The 21,100-nt window shown below is 45.6% G+C and overlaps 1 protein-coding gene across 2 annotated transcripts in view; it reads right to left on the bottom strand.

Annotated features, from left to right (window-relative positions):
• The window catches only part of DHX33 (DEAH-box helicase 33), a 28,636-nt gene that overhangs the window by 4,315 nt on the left and 3,221 nt on the right, over positions 1-21,100 (bottom strand). The window contains exons 2-11 of one of the 2 annotated variants that reach the window (XM_032138392.2): positions 18,907-19,067; positions 17,001-17,228; positions 15,940-16,110; positions 11,035-11,220; positions 10,194-10,305; positions 8,873-9,032; positions 8,632-8,720; positions 5,857-5,984; positions 5,254-5,457; positions 3,855-3,941 (exon numbers count right to left, since the gene is read on the bottom strand). In XM_032138392.2, the coding sequence (XP_031994283.1) occupies positions 3,855-3,941; positions 5,254-5,457; positions 5,857-5,984; positions 8,632-8,720; positions 8,873-9,032; positions 10,194-10,305; positions 11,035-11,220; positions 15,940-16,110; positions 17,001-17,228; positions 18,907-19,067 (1,526 nt within the window). The remainder of the gene's footprint in view (positions 1-3,854; positions 3,942-5,253; positions 5,458-5,856; positions 5,985-8,631; positions 8,721-8,872; positions 9,033-10,193; positions 10,306-11,034; positions 11,221-15,939; positions 16,111-17,000; positions 17,229-18,906; positions 19,068-21,100) is intronic. The other variant, XM_032138393.2, reaches the window with a different exon arrangement.

A 21,100-nucleotide genomic window follows, 5' to 3' on the forward strand; every position in this document is an offset into this window, starting at 1 on the left:
AGAAACGGGGTTTCACCATGTTGGTCAGGCTGGTCTCGAACTCCTGATCTCAGGTGATCTGCCCGCCTCAGCCTCCCAAAGTGCTGGGATTACAGGTGTGAGCCACCGCGCCCGGCCTCACCACTCTTATTTAGACACTCCATGGTCCCCCACAGTTGGCTGCCTTCTCTTTCCTCACCCCGTTTCATGATTCCTATCTGTGCCTTCACATTTGCTACTCTTGGTAGAAATGCTGCCTTTGTCTCATCAGAGGAAATGTCAGTCACCAGTCAATGTCCTTGTTCTACTGCTCTTGATGAGTGGGTCATGTAACCTACGCCCCTGGGTACAGATGAACAAACCACTGGTACACACACGCTGGGCCTAAGCTGGCCAGCTTTTCTCTTCCAGGCATCTTTTAGGTTTGAAACTGGAAAACTTGTCAATCTCTGCTGGGCTTTTGAGTGGAGGGGCCATGCAGAGCAATCACTTCCATGCGGAGGTAAAGGTGAGAAAAGGGAAGGAGGCACGGAGAGGGCACTCAAAGCAAGAGAAGCAGCAGGTCCAGAGAAAGCGGCAGCCCTGGCTCCTGCAGGCTTTTTCTAGTTCCTGTGACTCTATTTCCTGCATATAGGTTCTCAGATACCTTTCCATCCTGGGAAAAATCTTTCTTTTGTCCTTTATGATGGCTCTAGGGTTTCTGTTGTTGACAATCAGCTGATCTATGCCTGAAGAAGATATTTTTTTTTTTTTAAGAGACAGGGTCTCCCTCTGTTGCCCAGGCTGGAGTGCAGTGGCACAATCCCAGCTTGCTGCAACCTCTGCCTCCCGGGTTCAAGCTATTCTTATGCCTCGGCCTCCTGAGTAGCTGGGATTATAGGCATGCACCACCACACTCGGCTTATTTTTGTATTTTTAGCAGAGATGGGGTTTCACCATGTTGGTCAGGCTGATTTCGAACTCCTGGCCTCAAGCAATCCACCTGCCTGGGCCTCCCAAAGTGCTGGGACTAGAGGCATAAGCCAGCCACCACACCTGGCCTGGAAGATACTCTTTTATCTCCTCATCTGTCAAGATCTAGCTCAGTTGTCACCACCTCCAGGAAGCCCCAGAGGCTAACTGGTGGTCTCTCCTTCCAGACTATCAGCTTTAGCACTCACTGGCTGAGTGATTTGGGGCAAATTATTTAACCTGATTAGGCTTAGTTTCATCATTTGTAAAATGGGAATAACAAGAGAATCAATCTTATAGGTTGAAATGAGGATTTTATCCTTTGGGTTAAGGTCTGAGTTAAAAAAGAAAAAAAAAAGAAATGAGAAGTTTAAATAAGGCAATCACATAAAAAGTACTCAGAACAGTGCTGAACAAACGCTTCATAAATGATAGTGACTATTTTAATTTGATGGCCTCCTGGCATGAGCGTATGTATGTCAGGTCACTGTCTAGATTATTACTTAGTTACTGAGTAGGCATGTCTGTAAAGTCTCAGGACCTTGACCAGTGCCTGGCATATAATGAGAGGTATCCCTGGCCACTACAGGGTCCTAAATTCAGAACTAATAGAGAAGCACCATTTCTACTGTCAATAATAAATTGAGAAAACTTACAAAGCCAAGGGACAGACTGGCAGGAAACTGTTCAAATACAAAAGCAGTTTGAAAAAATGTGTGGAAGACAGAATACAATAGGCTACTAAGAGAAGAAACAGCTCTAGTGCTAACCATAGGCCGTTGGCATCAGACACAGGCCTGGGTACAGGCTGTGACTGTCTCCCAGCAACCTCCGCACTGAGGGGGCACAAGACATTCACCACAGAGTGCTTATGACAACAGCAAAAACACGGACACTGTCTCAGTGATCAACAGCAAAAGAACACTTACACTACCCTCTATCTCTGACATAAAATGTGGAGTGTCATGCAAGCATTAAATATACCATGACGGCTCTTTAAAACACCATGTACTCTAAGAGGGAATAAAAAGCTAATATAAAACTTTGTAGGCCGGGCACAGTGGCTCACACCTGGAATCCCAGCACTTTGGCAGGCCGAGGTGGGTGGATCGCCTGAGGTCAGGAGTTCGAGACCAGCCTGGCCAACATAGTGAAACCCCGTCTCTACTAAAAATACAAAAAATTAGGCCAGGTGTGGTGGCTCATGCCTGTAATCCCAGCAGTTTGGGAGGCCAAAACTATCCTGGCTAACATGGTGAAACCTCGTCTCTACTAAAAATACAAAATATTAGCCAGGCGTGGTGGCTCATGCCTGTAGTCCCAGCTACTCAGGAGGCTGGGGCAGGAGAATTGCTTGAACCCGGGAGGCGGAGGTTGCGGTAAGCCGAGATCGCAGCACTGCACTCCAGCCTGGGCAACAAGAGCAAAACTCCATCTCAAAAAAAAGAAAAAAAAAGAAAAAAAGCACTTTGTGGTGGACACTTTGGCAATATCTAACAAAATCCAAATTCTCCCATCTAGAAATTAATTCTGTGTGCACCACAGCACATATGGAGGATGGTCACTACAACAGAACCTAAATGACCATTATTAGAGGCTTAAATAAACTGCAGCGAATAGAATGAAATGCTACGAAATCACTAAAATGAATGAGCCAGACACATGCAGCACTGAAAGCCCAGCCACAGGAAGGATTCGAGAAATACGCATGTGAGGCTGGGCGCAGTGGCTCATGCCTGGAATCCCAGCACTTTGGGAGGCTGAGGCGGGCCAATCACCTGAGGTCAGGAGTTCGAGACCAGCCTGGCCAACATGGTGAAACCCCGTCTCTACTAAAAATACAAAAATTAGCCAGGCGTGGTGACGCATGCCTGTAATCCCAGCTACTCGGGAGGCTGAGGCAGGACAATCACTTGAACTCGGGAGGCAGAGGTTGCGGTGAGTGGAGGCTGTGGTGAGCCGAGATGGTACCACTGCACTCCAGCCTGGGTGACAGAGCAAGACTCTGTCTCAAATAATAAAAAGGAAAGAAAGAAAGAAAGAAAGAAATATGCCATGTGAAAGAAAGGAAGTTGTGGAACATGTACCTCATACACATGTATCCGTGTATGTGTGTGCTCACACACAGGCACAGAGACATGCACAAAAATATACATACACAGAAACAAATTCTAGAAGGATCTACCCCAAACTGTTAACAGTAGTTATCTCTGGAGGGGCAGGATTATGGGAGACTTTTAAACTTTCTACATTATAAATCACTATTTTCTGCATTGTGTCAAATACTATACACGACTTTGGTAATCTAAAAGGAAATAATGCAGATATCCCCACTTAAAAAAAAATCTTATGAAGAATTCTAACACTGGAAAATGCTTATAAAGATTATAAAACCAAATATAAGTTACACATATAATTTGCTATGTAAAAAAATACAATAAAAATAGGCTATTAGGAAATAGGCTAAACTACTGAGATGTGGAATTGTGGGTAACTTCCTTTTTTCTTATTTGTGAAATTTTCTACAATGAGAAATCCTTTTTTTTTTTTGAGACGGAGTCTTGCTCTGTCACCCAGGCTGGAGTGCAGTGGCGCGATCTCGGCTCACTGCAAGCTCCGCCTCCCGGGTTCACGCCATTCTCCTGCCTCAGCCTCTCCGAGTAGCTGGGACTACAGGCGCCCGCCACCACGCCCGGCTAATTTTTTTTGTATTTTTAGTAGAGACGGGGTTTCACCGTGGTCTCGATCTCCTGACTTCATGATCCGCCCGCCTCGGCCTCCCAAAGTGCTGGGATTACAAGCGTGAGCCACCGCGCCCGGCCGAGAAATCCTTTTATAATCACTAGCAATAAGCAATTTCAAAATTTCTACCTTGAAAGAAGTGACAGCTTTGTCACCCACAGAACACTAGGACCAGACAATACCTTTAAGCAGATGTCCCTCAGCTGTGCTCTGACTTCTGCTACCAGCATCATATTCTTGCTGTTGACAAAATTCTCTTTGCACCAATCCTGAATAGGAGAAACAGCGATATCACAATCCACTCATTCACTATTTATTTGTTCACAGAGACGGGGTCTTGGTCTGTTCCCTAGGCTGGAGTGCAGTGATACAATCACAGCTCACTGCAAACCAATCCTCCCACCTCAGCCTCCCAGATAGCTTGAACTACCTGCACATGCCACCATGCCCAGCTAACAATCCTCTCATTTCTATAGAGAAAACATAACAACATTTTTAGAACACAGTTAAATTCAGAGAAAAAACTTCAGGTTCCAAAAAGGAACGTAGGAAAATATCTTTATATCAAAAAACATGAACTATAAGAAAAGCGTTAATAATTTAAACTAAAGAAAAACTTAAAGTTTCCCAGATTGGGATATTTGTCTCATCATACCCAATAAATGATTAGAATCTCCAGAATAGATTTTAAAAGTTCTACAAGTCATTAAGAAAAAGACCAATGACCCAGTAGAATGGACAAAGGATATGAACAGACACAGAAAACAAAACAGAAATGCCCAATTTATGTAAGGCTTCTTTTTTCTTTTTTTCTTTTTTTGTAGATAGATAGAGTCTCACTCTGTTCACCTAGGCTGGAGTGCAGTGGCACGATCTTGGCTCACTGCAACTTCTGCCTCCCAGGTTCAAATGATTCTCATGCCTCAGCCTCCCGAGTAGCTGGGACTACAGGTGTGCACAACCATGCCCGCCTAATTCTTGTATTTTTAGTAGAGACGGGGTTTTGCCATGTTGGCCAGGCTGGTCTGGAAGTCCTGGGCTCAAGTGATCCACCTGTCCTGGCCTCCCAAAGTGCTGGGATTACAAGCTTGAGACACTGTGCCTGGCCCTGGGCAAGTTTTTCAACTGCACGAAGCTTTGTTTCCATGACTACATGTTTCATGAATATAAAAAATAATAATAGTGCTCGTTTCTTAGGATTACTTTACTGAATAAATGAGATCATACATTAAAAAGTGCTTAGCATGGGGCTTGGCTCAGAGTAAGTACTCATTCATTGGTACACACTATCATGATTAGACATATTACTTGATTAAGTTCCAATTAAGTTTTGATGGGTTGGGAGTCACTTAAGTCTTGTTGAGTTACACACATTCGGAACAGAGACCGGAATGACAGTTCTTTGGTACCTCCCAGTACTGAAGCATTTCTGAAATGCTGTCTGGCTTTCTTTTTGTGATTCTTTAGATAATTTAGCCAAAAAGTGAAAGTGTACTTTTTGTACGGCTTCAGTAGAAAAAGGGAAGCACATAGCAGAGACAAGCAGCTATTGCTGGAGAACAGGAGCAAGACGAGGCTCACCTTATTTCCACCTAGGTTTTTGAAGGTCCGATAGATATTGAGCAGGGTCATGTGATCCCCCTCGCTGGATATGAACTTCTTGCGGACCCCTTGCACTTCCTCTCGCCGGGAAGGAGGGTTGTGGAGGACGCTGTCCACAGACAGCAGGGAGACAATGGTCAGGATCTCCTCTGTACAGTGAAATTTGGGGGACATGAGGATGGTCTGCAAAGCAAAATTTAAAATTGTGTAAACCCAGCTTTCTCCTAGCTTTAGAATGCACTATTTCTGTACATTGCTTTTGCAGCTTCCCTTCTAAGGAGTTAAAGGGCAGGTATTTCTAAAACCATGGCGATGTACATTAGTGTTATTTCACTCTTTAATATTCAATAAAACAGGTGACTGCCTTCCCTACAGAGTTCCAAATTTCTTGTGGGTAGGGGCTCTTGGCTTCGTATCTTTGAATCCCACACTGAACATAAATCAGGGCTATTTGCAAACTAGGGTTGGTAATTACGTAAGAGAAAAAGTGAGATTAATCTAGAAGCACTGGGTAAATGGTTCTACTTTGGGACAGTTAACTGTAATGTACAGAAAGGGGACCGAGGAGAGGGTATCATTTACTTTGGCAAATTTGGGTTCTAAAGGAAATGCTGCCATCTTTCTTCCAATTGGAGTCAGGGTAAGCTGGTCATCCTTATGTTCAAGAGCACCTAACAGGTCCAGTTGGGCAATGGCCGCCTGAATGTGATCTAAAGAAACAGAGACATAAAAAGGAGCCAAAAGTCCAAAAAAATGAAGTTGCAGCTAGTTCAGTATTTCTGGGAGCTTTTGATAACTCTGCATCAAACAACAGCAAAAATCATAACCGCCACTGCCCCCTTGACACACTTGTCAAAGAATGACATCACTGTCTTCAGTTCAATTCCCTTTTCTTTTTTGAGACAATCTTGCTCTGTTGCCCATGCTGAAGTGCAATGGCGTGATCTTGGCTAATTGCAGCCTCTGCCTCCTGGGTTCCAGCAATTCTCCTGCCTCAGCCTCCCCTGTAGCTGGGACCACAGGCGCCCATTACCGTGCCCAGCTAATTTCTGTATTTTTAGTGAGACGGGGTTTCACCATGTTAACCAGGCTGGTCTCAAACTCTTGACCTCAGGTGATCTGCCCGCCTTGGCCTCCCAAAGTGCTAGGATTACAGGTGTGAGCCACCATGCCCAGCCTCAATTCTCTTTTTAAATGACCTGTAATTTGGAAATATGTATGTAGATTTTGAATATACACATTAAAAGTGTAACATCTGACCCAGCAATGTTACACTTACGAATTTCACCTGCAGATATACATCACACAGAGACCATATCGCCAGAACCAAACACCTAACAATGGAAATAGCAGTTGTCTCAGGGGCCAGCTGGGAGGCTGGGAGACAAGGGGGTGAGAAGGACATTATTACTATTTACTATTTTATATTTTTTAAACTTTGGACCATGTAACTATATTAACTATTAAAGAATAAAAAAGCATTTCTAAGGATGTAGTAAATATATACATCCCAATAAGGAGTGATCTGTAAAATGTATTAAATGAAAAAAAGCAGTGTGTTTCTCATTGCTTTTTTAAAGCAATATTTATAAATTGAAGGATGGATAAATGCATTTTGGTTTATTCACAGAATGGAACAGCACTTAGTGTGAAAAAGCATCAACACAAATAAACTATACGGAACAAGCTGAATGAAAACAGCTTACTCAAGAATAACTAACATAAACTTACAAACAACAGGTGGTTTAGGGATACATACGCATATAGTAAAACAGTAAAGAAAAGCAAGGCAATTACAAACAAAATGTGGAAGAGTGGGTACCTCAAAGGAGTGGAAGGAGGCGAGGGCAAGCGGGTGGCAGGGGAGTCCTGGGGGCTTCAACTGGGTACACAGGTGTTAGATTTTAACCATTCCTTACACCTTATGTATCTTCTTCATTTGTTTGTAAGGATTTAACAATGAAAGAAAAAAAATCAAGCACAGAACAATGCTCAATGTGTGTTGCTATTTGTGTTTTAAAACATACTACAGGCCAAGTGTGGTGGCTCACGCCTGTAATCCTAGCACTTTGGGAGACTGAGGTGGGCGGACCACCTGAGGTCAGGAGTTCAAGACCGGCCTGGTCAACATAGTGAAACTCGATCTATACAAAAAAATACAAAAATTAGCCAGGCACGGTGGTGCACACCTGTAGTCCTAGCTACTCGGGAGGCTGAGGCAGGAGAATCACTTGAACCCGGCAGGCAGAGGTTGCAGTGAGCTGGGATCTCACCACTATACTCCAGCCTGGGCAACAGAGCGAGACCCTGTCTCAAAACAAAAACAAAAACAAAAACATACTACAGCGGGGGCTTGGTGGCTCACACCTGTAGTCCCAGCTACTCGGGAAGCTGATGTGGGAGAATCACCTGAGCCTGGGAGGTTGAGGCTGCAGTGGGCTGAGAATGCGCCACTGCACTCCAGCCTGGACAACCAGAGTGAGACCCTGTCTCAAAAATAAATAAATAAATAAATAAAATTAAACACATTACATACACTCACGTATGCATACATTTGCTCTAGAAGTCTACTAGAAAATGGTTCCAGTGGTTGTTCTAGGGGAAGAAAACTATGAACCTGAGGATCAGGGCAGGACCCTTGTATACCCATCAGTTGGTGACTTTGTGTTTTCTTTCTTTCTTTTTTAAACCAATTGCATTCCTTAAGAAGGGGTGGCGGGGAGGGGCAAAAAAAAAAAGAAAAGGAAAATGGTGCATTGATGAGAGGCCAGGTGCCAAAGCCACTATCATAAAGATTTCCAATTGTTTTCTTCTTCTGTAGAGAAATTACTAATGAACAGGAGAGACTGATCAAATTCCAGTTAAAGGCAAAGAAATATAGTCTCTGCAGTCCCTGCGCTGATGAAAGTACAATTTCATTACATTTCTGTAGTATCCCAAGGACTCGCATGATGACCTTCACTGGTTCCAGAGGTCAAGGAACCTTACTGATGGTGCTGATAGTACAGAATCTATCGTTTCATAGCTAGGAGCATTGGCACATGCCTGTGGTCCCAGCTACTTGGGAGGCTGAGGTGGGGGGATCGCTGGAGCCCAGGAGTTGGAGGCTGTGATGGAGCCTGTGAATAGTCACTGCACCTCCACCTGGGCCACACAGTGAGACCCTGTCTCTTTAAAAGTCAATCAATGTATCTATCATTTCATGATTTTCAGATGCTTCTCTAATAACTAACGTTGTTATCCACAAAATTAAATAAACAAAATGAGATGACCAAAATACTTAATTTTTTTGGAAGTGTCCGTTTGTTGTTGTTTGTCTCCTCACCTACCTTCTGCAAAACTGTGGATTTCACTTACCTGGAGATGGCTTGGACATGAAGTCAAAGGTGAGCACATTTGGGACTTTCATTGCTAGAAGCTGAAGCATCACACTGGCCAGGTTACACCTGTGAAGAGCGTGAGACCAGGGTCATGACCTGATCCCTCTGCCATTGAGTCGGAACCCCTCATGGAGGAGTGTGAGTAAAAACTGCAGCTCTGGGCAAGCAGGAGAGACATAGGGACTAACAGCAGCAGTGCAGGAGCAACTGGCGCCTACCTCTGGATCTCTGGCACGGTCATCTTATCAAACTTCTCAAACTCCTCCTCCGTGTAGAGCCGGTAACAGATGCCACTGTCCTCTCTGCCAGCCCTCCCTGTGCGCTGCCAAGCCTGCGTCTTCGATACCCGCTGCACTGCTAACACCTCAAGACCACTGTCTGGATGGAGAGTGAGCCCCATTAGTGCTTCATCACATGAACAAACTCTTTCTACAGTGTTGATAAAAAGAAGCACACCAGTGGTTCTTTCAGCAACACAGGGGTCCAGAGAACCTCAAGGCTAGCACAATGGACAGCACAAAACTTGGTTGCTCCGCAGCGGTTTGGCCCTAGTGAAACAAGGCTTTGCAATAAGCCCAGTGTGAAATCTGTGACAAAAACATCAGAAAAACCTCATGCATGCAGCAAGGGGCGAGAAGAGTAGTTTCCGAGGTCTTGCCTTAGATGGTAGGACGGCCAACCCCTCCAGTTTGCTTGGGACAGAGGGTTTCCTGGGATGTGGGACTTTGGGTGCTAAAACTGGGACAGTTTCAGCAAACTAGGATGGGGGTCATACTATCAATCGATGACTACGAAATTAAATGCCTCAAATCACCTGTGTGCTTTATCCTCCCTCCCAGTTCTGTTGTAAGACAGAAAAAATGTGATGTCTGTTTTCTAGCAGTAAATGAGGTTCATTTTCTTGACAAAGGTGTATTCTGCAGACCCAAGCTCTTTCACCTATGTCATCTCAAAACGATACATCTGTGGAAGTCAGGACCCTCGAATGTTTACTAGAGCACTTCAGTTCCATAACTGGGAGCAATAATTTCAGTGGCCTCAAATCCTCTGTGGAATAAAGCGAAGTATAAAACAGACATGAGTCAAGATGACCTGAAGTTAGCTCCCCACTGCACCTTCTTAGGAGAAGCCAGTGCTCCTTCATGGCTCACCTCAGCCAGGAGATCTGGTTCCTTCCTGAGAAACCTGGGAGCTCAAACCAGCCATATATACAGTTTATGATGACAGCCTTTGATTGACACCCAGCTGTCCCTGGCCTTACAGCCGACTCCTGATGGGTACCAGGCCCTCTGCCCAGGTCCCTGACCCTGTGTGCCAAGGTTTGCTCAACCTGGGCTCTCCTTTCCTGCCTCTACTTCCTGTCTCACATACCTGCCTCGGGACTCCTTTGCGGACCTGGAGTGTAGGTCATCTCACTCATGGCGCCTGCCACCTGAATTTGTTAGTTACTAACATGAAACAGGGGAAAACTGTGGGACTACAGTTTCAGTGGCTGCTCACTAGACACAGGAGAGACATTCATGAACTACAAATTCTCACCAGGGTTATACTTCTTTGCTTTAACCATGCCCGTGTCAACTACATATTTTATTCCTGTAATGGTTATGGAGGTTTCAGCGATGTTGGTTGAAATGATCACTTTGCGATAGCCCTAAAAGGAGGAAGAAAACCAAAAAGCTGCATTGACACACGGATGATTCAGAAGTCTTCAAACATATTCTCACCATTAATTTCCAATAATTCACTCATGACCAAGAAAAGATGACTCCATTATTAATGGCAGTCATTAATATTAATGGTTGGTCATTAAACTGGGCAGGGGAAGGGGACGCTGCAGTCTTAAAGGTCAATTTGAGGCAATGAGATGTAGTGGAACAAGCACAGGAATCAGAAGCAAGTAGATGTGGGTTGGAATCGTGGCCCTGCCAGTGACTTACTATGCGCCCCCTTGAGCAATTGTTCCTTCCCCTCTTGGGGCCTCAGGATCCCCATGGGATCATAACCTGCCTTGCCGGTTCCCACGAGGATGAGAGACAGTGGATATAAATGCTAGCACAGTGCCTGGCACGGCAAAGGCACACAATAAATGGCACTATGGACAAATGCAATTTATGCTGGTCCTTAGAAGTCACTCATTTATCTTGCAGCTTTGGTTTATACTCTCCCTCATCCCAACAACTGTCTCCCTGCTCCTATCACAGGAGCGCTGTATGTGTCACCGTGCATTGGTATTCCTGCGCCTCCTCAATGCGCTGATCTGGCACCTGGGTATCCCATCCCATACACCTTATCTGGAGCCTGGTAATAGGTACACAGACCTCACCGGTGGATCCATCTGGGTGCCCAGAATAGGGCTGGACAGAAGAGGTCGTGCACTCACCTTTGGGGCCCCTTGGAAGACTCGGAGCTGCTGTGCATAGGGCAGGGAGGCGTACAGAGGAAGGACCAGCATCGCAGGGCAGCCGTCTGGGAGGTGCTTTGCAATGTCTCGGCACGTCTTGCTCATGGCTTCGATCTCCTCCTGCCCAGTGAGGAACACCAGGATGTCCTGTGAAGAAGGGGCTTCCTGTAAAAAAGGGAGAGTGGGTTTACTAGGCATTGACAGAACTGCAGCTTGCACAGAAAAAGACAATGGTGATTGATGATGTTTCCCAGAGTTATTTCTCTTAACTATGGAAAGATAAATGAGCCTAAAAGTTGATGTCTAGCTTGGAGACAACCCTTACCAGCAGTGTGTAAATGCTAACAGGCTGGGTGTGATGGCTCACGCCGGTAAACCCAGCACTTTGGGAGGCCGAGGTGGGAGGATCGTTTGCAGCCAGGAGTTTGTGACCAGCCTGGGCAACGCAGCAAGATCCCATCTCTACAAAACACTTTTTTTAAAATTGGTCAGGGGTGGTGGCACATGCCACTGCACTCCAGCCTGGGCGACAGAATGAGAACCTGACTCAAAAACACAAAAAACAAAACTGTAATATATAGGAGTTAGCCAGCTATGTTTATAGGCCAAGTGATGACATTTTGAAGGAAAATCATCAGATTGTTTTTTCTAACAAGAACAATACCATGAAAAGCATAATCAGGCAAGCAAATAAAATCTGCATGAAGCTTCCTTCCTTTTATAAGCATCTTGAAAAATGAAGTTGACAAAACAGAAGGCAACTTGGGGAAATCCTAATCCATGGAAATGAACAGGCGCAGCCATGCTGGAAAAGGAGCCTTTAATGAATGATGCCATCAAAAGCACTTTCACACGCCCCAAAACATACACTATACTTGGACAACTGCTTGAGATACTGAGGTTTCAAAGGGAACAACACCCAAGTGTGAATGACATACCTAATGCCCTGATTTTTCTTTGATTTCTGATCAGATATATTAATTTGTTTGATGTAAAGTGCTTGACACTTTGGGACGCCGAGGCGGCCAGATCACCTGAGGTCAGGAGTTCGAGACCAGCTTGACCAACATGGTGAAACCGTGTCTCTACTAAAAATACAAAAAATTAGCCAGGTGTGGTGGCGCACGCCTGTAATCCCAGCTACTCAGTAGGCTGAGGCAGAAGAATCACTTGAACGTGGGAGGCGGAGGTTGCAGTGAGCCGAGATTGTATCACTGCACTCCAACCTGGGTGACAGAGCGAGACTCCATCTCAAAAAAAAATAAAATGAAGTGCTTGATGGACTGGGTGTAGTGGCTCATGCCTGTAACCCCAGCACTTTGGGAGGCTGAGGCAGGCAAATGGGTTGAGGTCAGCAGTTTGAGACCAGCCTGTCCAACACACTGAAATCCCATCTCTATTAAAAATACAAAAGTTAGCTAGGTGTGATCCCAGATACTCAGGAGGCTGAGGCACAAGAATCACTTGAACCTGGGAGGTAGAGGTTGCAGTGAGCCGCGCTCGTGTCACTGCACTCCAGCCTGGGTGACACAGTGAGACTCCATCTCAAAAAAAAAAAAAAAAACAAGTGCCTAATGGCAAAATAAATAGAAAAAAATGTTAATAATTATATGTATGTTTATGTATATATATATGTAAAAATAGGTATTTTTTAATGTGTATTTTTTTTTCAGCCCAGTATTAACAGAACAAATGTTCAGAGGTATACACAGACAAGATAAAATCTAAAACAGTCAAAACCTCATCAGCGGGAGAATTCATCAAAGCCAGTGGTAACCTAATGCACCAGCAGCCATCATTCATGAAAAATTCTCATTTGCTTTCTGCAGTTGAACAAGGCAGACTTCTTCCCCAAACACTATGAAAACAATAGTAAAGGCTACTGTCTCAGAAAGAAAAGGCAATGAGAGATGAGGAGGCTCAACTCATTTTGGAAGAGAGAGGGGAAAGGGGCTGGATGACTTGGCTGGAGGGAGGAAACTACAAATTAAGATGTAGGAGAGTGAAAACTCAGGGATTGGTTCAAAGTCTGAGTATAGTGTGGTCAAACCCTCCAGCTCCCTCTCCCACCCAGGATGGCCAGGAGACTGGGAAGCCATGGGCTTCACTGCGGGAAAATGGTGACAAAGGGAAGAGTCAAGATGACAACTGCGCAAAGGCCGAGGCGAGCCACCTGCCCCAACTGGAACAGCAGCATAAGGGACTCTGAAAAGACAGACTGTGCTTGAACACAGAACTATACACGACTGGCACATGAGAGATGTTGGAATATTTGGGAAAAAATGAGCCAGAGCTACCCAGAAAGTTTGCACAACGGTGTTGTTCAAGAAACAAGGTATAGGGATGATGGTGTGCTACTAGCAATGTGTGGTCATAATATTGTTAGCATTGATACTAGACTCAGAAAGCATCATAACAGGCCAGACACAGGGGTGCAAGCATGTAGTCCTAGCTACTACCAATGCTGAGGTGGGAGGATTGCTTGAGCCCAGGAGTTCCCGACCAGCCTGGGCAACATAGCAAGATCCTGCCTCAAAAACAAAAACCTAAACAAAAACATGATAGAACTGTCTAGAGGCTGGAGATAAAGGGGGTTGGGGAGGGGCATTCTAACTCTTGTCACCATGGTAAGAAATTAGCATATGATGCCTGATACCCATAACTCAAGAAATAGTGGTCAAAGCAAGGTAGTTTGGAAATATGAAAGCAATATGTCGAGATTGAAAGTAGGTGCCCTAAACAGCAGAAATCTGGGATGTTTGAAGTAAAAACAACGGCTATTCTTTTATTGTAAGCCTTTTACTGTAAACTCCTTGACTTTTTAAAACTTTAAACCCCATAGGCATCACTTATTTTAAAATAAAAATTGACCAGGCACGGTTTCTCACATCTGCAATCCCAGTGCTTTGGGAGGCTGAGTCGGGAAAGTCACTTGAGACCAGGAGTTTGAGACCAGCCTGGGCAACAAAGCAAGACCTTGTCTCTACAAAACATAAAGGAAAATTAGCCAGGTGTAGTGGTGTGTGCCTATAGTTCCAGCTACTGAGGAGGCAAAGGCAGGAGGACTGCTTGAGCCCAGGAGATGGAGGCTGTAGTGAGTTATGATTATGCCACCGTGCTCCAGCCTGGGTGACAGAATGAGACCCTGTCTCTAAATAAGTAAATTAATTAAAGAAAAATCAATTTTAAAAGTTTGCCTCTGGATTTTCTCAGAAAGCTAATAGGAAGGTAAAAACATTAAATTTTATACAAATTAAATAAAAGTGACTTAATGATTCAAATTTTTGAAGTAAATGTTTAATAAAATGAGAAAATATTTTTAAATATTCTCCTAATATAGTTAAAAAAAAAGAAACTCTAAGTTGCAACCCATTATTGGGCCAATGTCAACTTTTTCTTTTTTTGTGATAGGACCTTGCTCTGTCTCCCAGGCTGAAGTGCGGTGATCATAGTTCACTGCGGCCTTAAAATCTTCCAGGCTTAAGTGATCCTCCTACCTCAGCATCCCAAGTAGCTGGGACTACAGGCGTGCACCACCACACCTGGCTGATTGTTTTATTTTTAGTAGAGATGAGGTCTTGCTATGTTGCCCAGGCTGGTCTCAAACTCTTGAGCTCAAGCAATCCTACCCACCTCTGCTTCCCAAAGTGCTAGGATTACAGGTGTGAGCTACTGTGCCCAGCCAACATTTTCTTTAAATGAGGTACAAAATATCAGAGTACCCTACATGTAGTAAAAGACACAGTATTTCTTCTTTAAAAAATAATTTTTATAATTTTTTATAGAGACAGGGTTTTACTATGTTGTCAGACTGGTCTTGAACTCCTGGACTCAAGTGATCCTCCTGCTTTAGCCTCCCAAAGCATTGGGATTACAGGTGTGAGCCACCATGCCTGGCCAGAAGCAGTGTTTCATAGACTTATTTCAGTTATATGTATAGCGTACTGGGTTGCAAAAGAAAAAGTACCTTTTTTTTTTTTTTGAGACAGCGTCTCACTCTGTCACCCAGGCTGGAGTGCAGTAGCGCGATCTCAGCTCACTGCAAGCTCCGCCTCCCAGGTTCACGCCATTCTCCTGCCTCAGTCTCCCAAGTAGCTGGGACTACAGGCGCCCGCCACCATGCCCGGCTAATTTTTTGTATTTTTAGTACAGATGGGGTTTCACCGTGTTAGTCAGGAGGGTCTTGATCTCCTGACTTCGTGATCCACCCGCCTCGGCCTCCCAAAGTGCTGGGATTACAGGCGTGAGCCACCACGCCCAGCCAAAAGTACTTCTTAATGGCGGTTATAATCAAGAAAAGTTGGTAAGCTACTGCTTTAACATGGAAATTTTCTGGCTCAGTGTAAGAAAGCTGCTGGTCAGAGCTGAATAATTTTTCTTTTCAATGAAAATCAAGAGATATCATAAATAAAGGATAAAAATCTAGACACAATAAATGAACTCCTTATTCATCGTGTGTGTTTTTTTTTTTTTTTCCAGATGGAGTCGTCGCCCAGGCTGGAGTGCAGTGGTGCAATCTCCTCTCATTGCAACCTCCGCCTCCCGGGTTCAGGCAATTCTCCCACCTCAGCATCCCGAGTAGCTGGGATTACAGGCACCCGCCATCATGCCCGGCTAATTTCTGTATTTTTAGTAGAGACAGGGTTTCACCATGTTGGCCAGGCTGGTCTTGAACTCCTGACCTCAGGTGATCCACCTGCCCTGGCCTCCCAAAGTGCAGGGATCACAGGCGTGAGCCACTGCACATGGCCCCCTTATTCATCTTGATGACACAATTCACAAAGTTGTTTTATTCAGTAGCTTTCCTTTTCAAGGCTCAATATTCTCACTACCAACTTGCAAGATAAAAGAGAACTTTTCAGGAATTTGCCCCCGGCACCATACCTGGTGGATCTGGAAGACGGAGACAAGCGCGGCATGCAGGTAATCATTCTGAGGCTGTTTGGTGTAAAACACCTGGATCGGATGCTGCCGACCCTCTAGGTAGAGGACGGGGGCGCCGTTGAAATACTGAGAGAACAGGTCCACATCCATCGTAGCTGACATCACAATCACCTGCATAAGAGAATGAAGAGGAGGACCAGAAACAAACAGTGGGACGGCCTTTCCGTGTCCCTCTCAAGCCCCAAAAGCAGATGATTGAGGCCTGTGCCACCCCCATCATAGTTAACTTTCTTCCAAGGCTCTCAGCAGAACAGGCAGAGGAAAACACCCTGCTAAAGCACACAGGCCTGTTTCCTTTCCTTTCCTTTTTTTTTTTTTTGAGATGGAGTTTCACTGGGCGCAGTGGCTCATGCCTGTAATCCCAGCACTTCGGGAGGCCGAGGCAGGTGGATCATGAGGTCAGGAGATTGAGACCCTCCTGGCTAACACAGTGAAACCCCGTCTCTACTAAAAATACAAAAAATTAGCCAGGCGTGGTGGCGGGTGCCTGTAGTCCCAGCTACTAGGGAGGCTGAGGCAGGAGAATGGCATGAACCCAGGAGGCAGAGCTTGCAGTGAGCTGAGATTGCGCCACTGCACTCCAGCCTGGGCGACAGAGCAAGACTCCGCCTAAAAAAATAAATAAATAAATAAAAAATCGAGACGGAATTTCAGTCTTGTTGCCCAGGCTGGAGTGCAGTGGCATGATGTCGGCTCACTGCAACTTCTGCCTCCCAGATTCAAGTGACTCTCCTGCCTTAACCTCCCGAGTAGCTGGAATGACAGGCATGCGCCATCACGCCTGGCTAATTTTTGTATTTTTAGTAGATACGGGGTTTCACCATGTTGGCCAGGCTGGTCTCAAACTCCTGACCTCAGGTGATCCACCTGCCTCAGCCTCCCAAAGTGCTGGGATTACAGGCGTGAGCCACCGCGCCCGGCCAGGCCTGTTTCCTTCCGTGTGTTACACACACTTTCAGGGGAAGTTTCCCTCATACTTTCAGAGGAAGTTTCCCTCATACTTTCAGGGGAAGTTTCCCTAGTTCCTTTCTCCTCTTCTGTGCAGCTTTCACCACTCCAAAGAGCACATCTGTGTGGATAGTCCGTTCGTGAGCTTCATCCAAAATGATGCAGCTGTACTTCCGAAGCAAAGAGTCTGAAATTGCTTCACGCAGAAGCATGCCATCTGTCAGAAACTTGATCCTGGTGTCTTCTGAGGTGACATCATCAAAGCGCACTGTATAGCCAACCTGTGCAGGGAAACAATTTAATCAGTCATCAAACATTTCTTGAGCACCCACTGTGTCCGGCACTAAGTTGGGCACTTGCACTACCACAGTGAACAAGACCAACACCAGTGCTTCCCACTCCCTTGGGAAGCATGCAGTCTAGCTTTTGAGAGAGACGATGGTCAAGTTTACTTTAACTGCAATTAATATAACTATCACAAGGAATATTTAAAATTAACCTTCTACCTGGCTGGGTGCGGTGGCTCACGCCTGTAATACTAGCACTTTGGGAGGCCGAGGCGGGTGGATCACGAGGTCAGGAGATCGAGACCATCCTGGCTAACACGGTGAAACCCTGTCTCACTAAAAATACAAAAAATTAGCTGGGCATGGTGGCAGGTGCCTGTAGTCCCAGCTACTTGGGAGGCTGAGGCAGGAGAATGGCATGAACCTGGGAGGCAGAGCTTACAGTGAGACGAGATCGCACCACTGCACTCCAGCCTGGGCGACAGAGCGACTCTGTCTCAAACAAACAAACAAACAAACAACAAAAAAAAACATTAATCTTCTACCTCAAGATATTTAATAGTTTCATGTGGGCCGGGCGCAGTGGCTCACACCTGTAATAGCAGCACTTTGGGAGGCCAAGGCAAGCGGATCACAAGGTCAGGAGTATGAGACCAGCCTGACCAACATGCTCAAACCCCGTCTCTACTAAAAAATACAAAAATTAGCTGGGTGTGGTGGCGGGCACCTGTAATCCCAGCTACTCGGGAGGCTGAGGCAGGAGAATCACTTAAACCCGGGAGGCGGAGGTTGTAGTGAGCCAAGATCGTGCCACTGTACTCCAGCCTGGGCGAGAGTGACTCTGTCTCAAAAAAAAAAAAAAAAAATTAATCTTCTACCTCAAGCTATTTAATCTTCTACCTCAAGCTATTTAATAGTTTCATATGGGCCGGGCGTGGTGGCTCACATCTGTAATCCCAGCACTTTGGGAGGCCAAGGCAGGCGGATCACGAGGTCAGGAGTATGAGACCAGCCTGACCAACACGCTCAAACCCCGTCTCTACTAAAAAATACAAAAATTAGCCGGGTGTGGTGGTGTGCACCTGTAATCCCAGCTACTCTGGAGGCTGAGGCAGGAGAATTGCTTGAACTCGGGAGGCGGAGGTTGCAGTGAGCCAAGATTGCACCACTGTACTCCAGCCTGGGTGACAGAGCAAGACTGTCTCCAAAAAAAAAAAAAAGTTTCATGTGAAGCTATGTACAGATATGAAAAGACATCTAAGACATTTTTACGTGAAATGAGTACACACACACAAATAAATCTGTCTTATATACAGTTCTGAGACTCATTCTCAATACTCACATATACACTGGCATAATGCTTACAATTTTTCTAGAAAGATATATAGATAAGAGAGTTAACAGAGGTTACTGAAGGCTTAAGATGTTCAAGGAAAACAACTAATTTATCCAACTTGATGACAGATTTTGAAAGCAAAGCACATGGGACCAAAGCACATGGGACCAACAGAGCCCCTGATCTCTCAGGAGCCAGTAAAGAACTCTCGGAAGAATAGGCAAGAAAGCAGCTCATTATGTAAAAGAAGTCTTGTTTAGAAAAATAAAAGGCAGTGGGCACGGGGAGAGAGCTGTTTAGTCAAGAAGTACTAATAGTAAAGAAGGAACCAGGTACCAGCTTCCCGAGTTCAGTTCTCTTCTCATCTGAGACTCTAGTAGCAAGAGAGATGGCAGCTACTCGACGAGGCTGGGTCACAGCAATGATACCCTGGCGGCTGATCCCTCCTTCATACAGGTACTGAGGGATCTGAGTTGTCTTCCCAGAGCCAGTTTCCCCTAGGAAAGAGGGGGGGGAAAAAAGTCTCATTGAAATGCAAATTGGGGCTGGGCACCAGGGCTGGCACCTATAATCTCAGCACTTTGGGAGGCCGAGGTGGGAGGCTCTCGAGCCCAGGAGTTCAAGATCAGCCTGGGCAACATAGCAAGACCCCGTCTCAACAACAACAACAATTAGCCAGGTGTGGTTGCATGTGCCTGTGGTCTCAGCTACTAAGGAGGCTGAGACAGAAGGATCATGAGGCCCAGGAGTTCAAAGTTACAGTAAGCCATGATTGTGCCATTGCATGCCAGCCTGGGAGATAGTGTGAGACACTGTCTCAAAAAAAGAAAAAAAAAAAAAAAAAGAAATGCAAATCGTCTGGGCACAGTGGCTCATGCCTGTAATCCCGGCACGTGGGGAGGCCAAGGGAGGAGGATCACTTGAGCCCAGGGGTTGCTCCTGGGCAACATAGGGAGATGCTGTCTCCACAGAACATGCAGACATTAGTTGGACGTGGTGGTGCACGCCTGTGGTCCCAGCCACTCTGAAGGCTGAGGTGGGCGTGTTGCTTGAGCCTGGGAGGTCGAGGCTGCAGTGAGCCATGATCACACCACTACACTCCAGCATGGGCAACAGAATGAGACCCTGTCTTAGAAAAACAACAACAACAAAAAGCAAATTGACATAAATTTCACCAAACAACTCAAAGTCAGAAGTAAAATTATAAAATACTCTTGAGTTGGTAAAGCCTCAGGAGAATGGGCATTTAGATGTGTATGCTGCTGGCGAGGTTAGCTGGTTAATTGGTATCGTTTCCCAGGAGGCCAAATTATGTTTTTTTTCTTTTTTTGAGACAGAGTCTCGCTCTGTCGCCCAGGCTGGAGTGCAGTGGTGCGATCTCGGCTCACTGCAAGCTCCGCCTCCGGGTTCACGCCATTCTCCTGCCTCAGCCTCCGAAATAGCTGGGACTAACAGGCGCCCGCCACCACGCCCGGCTAATTTTTTGTTTTTTAGTAGAGACGGGGTTTCACCGTGTTAGCCAGGATGGTCTTGATCTCCTGACCTCGTGATCCACCCGCCTCGGCCTCCCAACATGCTGAGATTACAGGCGTGAGCCACCGCGCCCGGCCATGTTTTTTAAATCTTTAAAATGTTTATATCCTTTGACCCACAATTCTACTTGCAGAAATTGGTTCTAAGAAAATAAGTAAACATGTATAAAGATACAGCTTCGAAGAGATTTTATTCAATTGTGCTCCTGACAGAAAAAAACTGGAAACAATATAAATGTTCAAAAGGTAATTTACATAGTTAAAATATAAAATAAAACACAACTGTTACATAGATTTCTGCATACTGACTGATATGAAGAGACATCCATTCACGCACTGCTGCCTTCAACTCCTCGCCACTCTCCTGCCTGCTGCCTCCCTTCAAACCCTCTGCCTCTGCCCACACTATGGGCAGAACGCCTGCCCTCACACTGCCTGCCTCGCAAACTCTAAGATGAGTTAGGCCTCAAACACGCTGCCCTGGCTGCACAGTGGCCCTCCTCTGGGCTCCGTAGTGCCTTGTTCATCTCTCTTCCAGCACTGACCATCCTGCGTTGTACAGAAGCGTTTAAATGTGTCTGTCCTCTGTCCTCTTCCAACAGCAGAAGCTCCCGGAGGGCAGTGCTCTCAATGTCCCTCGCGTGTACTTGAGTATTTTGCATACAATAAACACACAGTAAATGTTATTTCTTAACCTGTGTGAGTTCCTTTAACGGTGCCTGATTACAGCAAATAACTCAGTAAACCTGTGCATCCTTCCCCTCCGTCTAGCTACCACCAGGCCTCTCTGACCTCACAGAGTCCTCCGGTCCTATTATTTGTGGGGTTTTTTTCCTGTCAGTCTGTCAGCCCCTTCTGACTGCCCATCCTTCCTGACTCAGACAAGAATCAGACTAAGGATTTGATTATTCTGCAGTCTTCCTGCTGAATCCACTAGGCAAAACCCCAAACTTGGATCAATGTCTCCGTCTATCTTTCCTGCTCCTATACCAGGGCAA

The sequence above is a fragment of the Hylobates moloch genome, unplaced genomic scaffold, assembly GCF_009828535.3.
Source record: "Hylobates moloch isolate HMO894 unplaced genomic scaffold, HMol_V3 SCAFFOLD_19, whole genome shotgun sequence".
NCBI classification, from domain to species: Eukaryota; Metazoa; Chordata; class Mammalia; order Primates; family Hylobatidae; genus Hylobates; species Hylobates moloch.